The sequence below is a fragment of the Limulus polyphemus genome, unplaced genomic scaffold, assembly GCF_000517525.1.
Source record: "Limulus polyphemus unplaced genomic scaffold, Limulus_polyphemus-2.1.2 Scaffold923, whole genome shotgun sequence".
NCBI classification, from domain to species: Eukaryota; Metazoa; Arthropoda; class Merostomata; order Xiphosura; family Limulidae; genus Limulus; species Limulus polyphemus.
In genome coordinates this window covers 1-7,343 of record NW_013666533.1, presented here as the reverse complement: position 1 = coordinate 7,343, position 7,343 = coordinate 1, and the positions used below count along the sequence as shown (strand labels likewise).

Below are 7,343 nucleotides of genomic sequence, written 5' to 3'. Positions count from 1 at the left end.
ATTTAAGCCGTCTCCAGCCATTATTAGTCAGACTAAGGTTTTCAGTTCATTCCAGTATCAAGCTTGTTTTCATTTTCCTTTATTAACTGCAATTAATTTTTACTTGCTTTCATTTAAGAACAGTTTATTCATATATTTAATTTCAAACAGCTTGTTTCATGAATTCTTCCAACAAAGCAATAGTGCTTTCCATTAGTTCAATCAGCTTGTTCAACAGGAATTTTCAAATACTGGATTCACACACCTCTCTTGTTGCAAAGTCACATATCTGTGTGTTTGGTCCATATTGAACCTTAGAACACCAAAGAAATAAAATGGCCATAAAGCCTACCAAGGATTTAGTCATTTCTAAGATGATTAGTTCACCTCTTCTTGAGTGAGAATTGTCTGATGACTAAAATATTCTAGAAATTATCTAATAAAATTCATAAAGAACCCAATTATTTATGCAATATTAAAATCTTAATAAGACATGAAAACAAAACAGAATGATTTTCCATGTCTATAACAAGACTGTTGAATTTTAAGTGCCTTACAAATGTATAGATTGAAACTGACACACAGGTTGAATCTTATAACTCAGTAGTATTACTACTAAGTTTTATGCAACAGCTTTCTATTTCATAACAGAGTAATAGATAAAAAATGGAAACTAATTTTCTGAAACTAACTTTAATGATTAAAATCTATTTTGACATTAGTGCTACATTACAGTGTTTGCTGTATCCCAGCTGGCCAGAAGAGTTCTGGATTGAGCAAAACATATCATCAGCAATGGATATGACAAACATAGCGTAATTGAAGTGTTAACATTTCCCTACACTAAAAGAGTATTTCCAATAGATACTTACCTTCACTCACAAGTAGCTTTTCTCGACTTATACTATCCTCTATATGTGTGCAAATATTCACTCGCCAATAGCCTTGGTACTCCCACCTACTCTCACATGTATTCACATGAGACATCTGCATGCTATCATGCAAATAATCATACAGAAACCCTTCCCCCAATAGGAAGTGGGGGGGGGGGTCGGGTGGCAAATGTGAGAGGAGGTAAGTATCTATCCAAAATACATTTTCAGTGTAGGAAAATACTAACTTCCAATACGATATCTTACCTCCTTCACAAATATCTAGAATCCCACATTGAGTTGGCAAAGGGTCTAGTGAGAAGATGATACCCCTTTAGAAAGTGCCCAAAGGAAGACCATGGGGTGTGTGAATAAACAGAAGGCAACACCCACATGGGAGACCATACCACTTTCATGCCCACATGAAAATGTGTTGCAATAAGGGATGAGGGATGGTAGGAAGGTGGACAGCAAAGTGGAGGTGCATCTCCAGTCCGTCAGAAAGCGGCATTGGGAATGTATAATCCAGTCCATGGTAGGAGGAGAGTAACCAGCCACATACATGTGTGAAATTAAGAGAGCTCAGGTGTAGAGTGGTTGGGGCACATTGGACCATAAATGGGAGATTGACCTCAATCAATACCATGAAATCATGATAGGGATATCTGACCCACAGTAGGAAGAGGGTCCTTTACCTTTCATCTTGGATACAGGAACTGGTAGGGATGATGAACCTCCATAACAGGGATCTGCATCATCATGTGCACACATCCAACATAACCATTACGAAATCTGCCAGGAACCGACATCCAGGGGATAATAGGAAGGAGGGTGCCTCAGCTGGATGGGCGAACTGCATGTTGGCAGAATGCATTATCCATCATCTGATGGCATTCAAAATTGTACATAAGGTCAATGGTAGGATAAGCATCAACTCCATCTACACTGGCAGAACACTACTCTAAGTACACTCAGGAGGAAGCCTCTATGGTCCACCACCCCAGCACCTACAAACCGGTAAGTGGCAAGTACTCCCATACTCCACCAAAAGAAGGGAGAAACAGTGACTTGGAGAGTCTGGAGGAATACTTCACCAGAAGCAATGCAATGTGTGACCATGGCACCTTATTTTGAAAAGAAGACTGATCCAGTGACCTACATCTACTTTACTCATGTTAGTCAATGAGTGTACGGACCAGGGTGAACATCTTTATAAAGCAAAATACTGTGATTAATACCTACAAGCATACTTGTGGAACAATCCATCTCAACAGTGGGCATATGTGACATGCAGTTCTTACAGTGTGGATTTATAAATAAGTATACCTGTTCAGGCAAAACTTGCCACAAATCAGGATCCTCAGATGCAAAAAAGGGCTCCTACAAAGAAGTAGAGAAAAAAAAAGGAGCTTACACATTCATAGAGAAGTCGCGGAGCACAAAATGTTGACAGTAGGATGACAAAAATCTATAGAATGGGAAATGGCCAGGAAGTGAAGATAATGATAAGTGAAGGTATGAGGAGTAATCCACATACTGACACAAATGATGTCCTCCAACAGATGATGAAAATGAGCAGCCTGGGAAATGGAGAAGATGAAAATATCCAGTGAAAGAGAAGAATAAGCCAGGCAAAGAAGCTAGCAAATCCAACCCATAAGGAGAATAGGAGAAATGTCACAGGAATGGAAGGGATTCCAAGGAATAAACAAACAGCAGTGCATACCACATAACAGCAGAGAGCCCTAACCAAACAGAGGAGATGAGAAAAGTCGAAATGGTGATAAAAGTGTGATACAAAAGGAAAGGAGATGGGTGTTAAGACACACTTACTCTCCCAAGTGGCTGAATTGTTGGGCAAGAAATAATTATTGGGGTAAAGGACCACATAGGAACAGTGAAATAAAGTGAGTGTACATCAATAGCAAACACATCCAATCACCGACATTCACCTGCCAACATGAGGAGGAAAAGGGTCTGTAAGAAGAGGTGATAGAAGGAACAGGTTGACAAAGGCTCGAATGGAGGAAGGGTAAGGGCGTGGAGGATGATATTAAGGATGCAATCAGGGAGAGAGAGGCAGGGCAAGGGGGACATATGAGGCAGAGTAAGCAAAACAAAAGAGAAAGAGCAGGTGAATGGAAGACGAGGCTGAAAATAACACGACATGGAGAGGTCATGATGATGGAAAGGAAATGTGGAAGCAGATGAATGGGAGTATAGGCATACAGGTAGAGGCCCGTCCAAGCCTGACTGAGAGCATATACCATTCCAGCCAATGGATGTGGAACAGGAGACCAAAACTAAGGGAGCTGGGAATGGAAATAAGTGCCTAAGGCATCAAGATATGGAACATCCCACTGGGAACAGAGCTACCAAAACACCAGTGGGTCCAGTGACCATTCTGTTTAAAGAATTCTGTTGGGACGAGATAAATGATCTGTGACTATATTCAGGGCACCCTAAATATGACAAGTCATCATATGAATAGGATGGCCTTGGGCCCAATACAGGAGGTCCAGAGTCTGAAAACAGAGGCTTCTCGACTGAGTGCCCCTTTGCCTGGAGATGGATGAGACCACAGTCAAGTAGTCAGAATGTACCATCACCAACAGGCCCTCAATGGCCAGAAGGAAGGGAACCAAAGCCCAATGAACAGCAATGAGCTCCAAGAGATTGATATGGTGAGAAGACTCTGATAGAGGCCCTTGCCCCAAGACCACCCAAGCATTCAGGTAGGCACTCCAACCGGAAAGAGAGGCATCCAGAAAGAGGTGATATTCTGGACAAGGAGGATGAAGAGGAACACACACAGTGGTGTTGTCTTAAACCAACCACCACACAAAGTCATTCTGTAAGGAATGAGGAAGAAAGAGAGAGGGCATCCAAGGGGTCCTGAATGAGGCTCCACTGATCCAACAAAACCCACAAAAGGGGATGCATGTGGGCATGACCAAGAGGGATGATGGCTTCCAAAAAAACCCACTTCCCCAAAAGAGAGAGAACCACCTCTCATGCAGTGGAAGGAGAACAGGGAAGGCTGCAAATAAGAAGCTCCATAGCCCTCAACCAAAGGTAGAAGGTTGGGCCTGACTGAGTAGGAATTTGAACAAGATGAACTAGGTATGGTGTGGGGGTGAGAAATGACTTCTCCTCTTTCATCAACCAATCAACCTTTGATTCCAATAGGGAATTATGGAAGGTTTGTGGCATGCATTATAAAATGGGAAGTACTGTATGAAAAAGAAGCCATGCACACAGTTTAGAGACTACAAAAATTAGGTCATGTGAACTACAAAGTTTTGATAATGTGACAAATGTACCATTTACAATTTGAAGATGCATACATGGTTTTGACAAAACATGCAGCAACATATTCTGTGAAAAGTTCCTTTTAAAATACAAATCATATAAAAATAGACTTGAAATAGATTTTGAAATAATAACCACAACCACATATCTAAAATCAGTAGCAAATATAATACAATGTTATCATATTTTTTAAATAAAATATGCATTATAATCTGAATTATTAACTTCTTAAATTCAGAATTACTATACTTAGTTTAGTTTCAATTAAAAGATAACACATATACCTTGCCCTGTCTTGCCACAGTCTGAAGGAGAAAGTCAGTACAGATGTTATCAATATTTGGTACAAGTATGGAACTGTATTCTGGAGTGTATGAGTCAGGATAGACATAATCTTCGACTTTGCTTTTCCAGTGCTCCCACTCTCCTACATACATTACAAGCAGGTTTCTCAGGTTGAAACAAGTACAAAATATGTCAAAAACATTAAGTCTGTACGAAATTACTAAATAATAATTACACCAAAAACTGAATGCTCCGAATGCTTACAATGTCTTTAAAATTTTAATATTCAAACTTTAAGATAAATAATAAAGAACATAAACAAAATAATTACTATAAATTGATACAGAAATGATTTAAACTTATACAAAGGTTGACTCACACATTACATTAAAATGAGTTTGGAGCCTCACCACATTGTTACAGTCGATGTTGCTACATCTTGTCATGCTCTACCTGATGACTGTACATTTTGATAATAGCCCTGCAGCACAGTTTTCATTTCAAAAAGTTCCATTATAAGGCTGTCATGGCCTAAGTACACCAATCCTCCCTGCTGGCTTTCCACAATTTATCTAGCGTAACAGGACAATGGTTTCCCAGTGCTAATTTTTACAAGGAAATTCACTGGCATGGCATCTAATGAACCGAGTGGTAAATCTTTGTATGGAATAATATGAATACTTATTTCATTCTCCAGTTGTTTGAGGTATGTTAACACTGAACAAATATGTTTAACAAGTAATTTGTGCAAACGTGACTTGCACAACTTTTTCAGACAGACATTCTTCTTGATTATGTTGCATAAAGTTGCCCACATAGACATTTTTTGACACTGACCTCTGTTCTTGTGAATTTTCACCCATTACAAGATGCCACACTTTGCTTACTAAGGCTGGAATATGAATTGTTGCAGGTCTCTTTCTGGATGGTTCTAGTGCTCCAAGTTTATAAAATTCCTTTGTTTTCCATGCCATTACGTATAAAAGATATCCAAGTCTTGTAAATTATAAATCTTCAATATGAACACATTTCTATGATCTGAGTGTATGAATATTTTCCATCGAAAAGGATTGTTTTATACCTTTCGCAAAAGATATTTTCAGTGTACCACACTATCTACTAAATACAAAACAATATCAAAATTTAGTTTTGATACATGCTATTCCACAACAATTTTTATATCGAAGTCATATGACTTGCTGATTTGCTTATTTAAAATCATTCTCATATAATGTGCTCAACCTCTGTAAGTTATGATTTACCTCTAGTTCAAAGTTTTTAGTGCAATGCCTTAACACTAGATTTTTTGCATCACAGTAGAATCCAAGTGTACTTCAATGTTTAAAACATTAAAATAATTAAATATTGAATTCTATTTAACATATACAGTAATGAAAATAATTACGAAAATGCAAAAGCAATACACATACTGGAGTCACAAACAACTAGTAATGGCACTAATGTTCTATACATGAGCTTTTTGTTTTACACAAAGCATTACACTTTTTTTTCACGTTGCCATATAGTTTATCAATGTAAAACTGTGAAATATTGTTCCTGATGTCCTATATTACTTCCTACAGTTAGCTAACTTGTTTGGCTACCTTCTGAGTTGGTTAGGTTTCACATAAGCCTATATAGCTTCAAGAATATTCATACCAGGACATTATGCAGGTCAATCTATGATTTTGAGATTTCCTTCAACCTCTTTGCTGTTAAGATATTTTTCAACATATTTTCTATATTGTATTGGTGGATAATAAACACCTCCTGATAAATTGTGTTCCTGCACAATGGCATAATGGATTACAATCCACTTGTACTTATCAACAGTTACAATGCCTTCAATTTTATGTAGATTACCAACATCACTGACTGAGATGCAGCCTCAAACTGATAGTAATCTCCCACCATGCTTGACTGTTGATTTAGTACTTTGACTATGATACCATTTTCCTTTCTTCCATCAAACAAACTGTTGTTGATTGTTGCCAAACAATTTGAACAATTTGCTGATTTCATTGTTTATGGTCAAATGCTCATTTCAATTTTTTATTTTTTCATTATCTCTTTTTAGCAGCTGTTTATGAGCAGCTATACATCCATTGAGACTACTTTATGTCAATGTGTATCATATTGTTTTCAAGGTAAGATTCACACCTATATTTATAAAAAGATCACTTTTCAAAACCTGTCTTCAACCATAATTTTTCTTGGAAAAAATATACCCTGGAATTTTTTCAGTTTTCAACCTTAACTAGTTTGCTTATTAGCAATTCTAGTTCCACATACCCTCTTCAGAGTCTTGTATACAGCTCTTACTGAAACATGGAGTTGTTACACCTCCAGTCGTTAACTGATTTTCCGTAACTTCGTTCCGACGAAACTTTAGCGACACAAGTCCTTACTTAATAAAACTGGTTTATTCTTTCTGAATATAACTTTACCGATACATTTATTTTCAACAGTTGCTCTATAACAAACGTTAACTTCAACAATACTTTCTGACTGCAGTTCAATTACTCACTACCTACACACATTATCCCGTCACGTTGTGAGCGTCTTATATATATACCAGACAAACATATATCTAGTAAATGCTAGGGCATTCACGAAGGAGCAGGATATTTCTAGAAAATAGGTGGCGTGACACTAGTCACATGACCTCGCTGACGCAATACTGCCCCCTCCTTAGTATTGTTCGTCCCGAACAATAGCCACATACAATAAACCAATAACAGTTAACAATAACTTAATTAAGTGTACAGAATTACAATCACAAAATTACAATTCAACAAAGTCTCTTAATTTTACGGGACGTATCTTCTTCTGTACTGGTCTCCGTCTCATTGGCTTCTGCTTCATGTGGGGTTCATCTGCTTCATCAGTAAGTGT

The 7,343-nt window shown here is 37.8% G+C and overlaps 1 protein-coding gene across 1 annotated transcript in view; it reads right to left on the bottom strand.

The window, feature by feature from the left end:
* Nucleotides 1-5,422, bottom strand: part of LOC106461262 (dynein heavy chain 5, axonemal-like) — a 55,414-nt gene extending 49,992 nt beyond the window's left edge. The window contains exons 1-2 of the mRNA XM_013921073.2: nucleotides 5,286-5,422; nucleotides 4,448-4,655 (exon numbers count right to left, since the gene is read on the bottom strand). Of these exons, the coding sequence (XP_013776527.1) occupies nucleotides 4,448-4,655; nucleotides 5,286-5,422 (345 nt within the window). The remainder of the gene's footprint in view (nucleotides 1-4,447; nucleotides 4,656-5,285) is intronic.
* Between the last annotated feature and the right edge of the window lie 1,921 nt (nucleotides 5,423-7,343).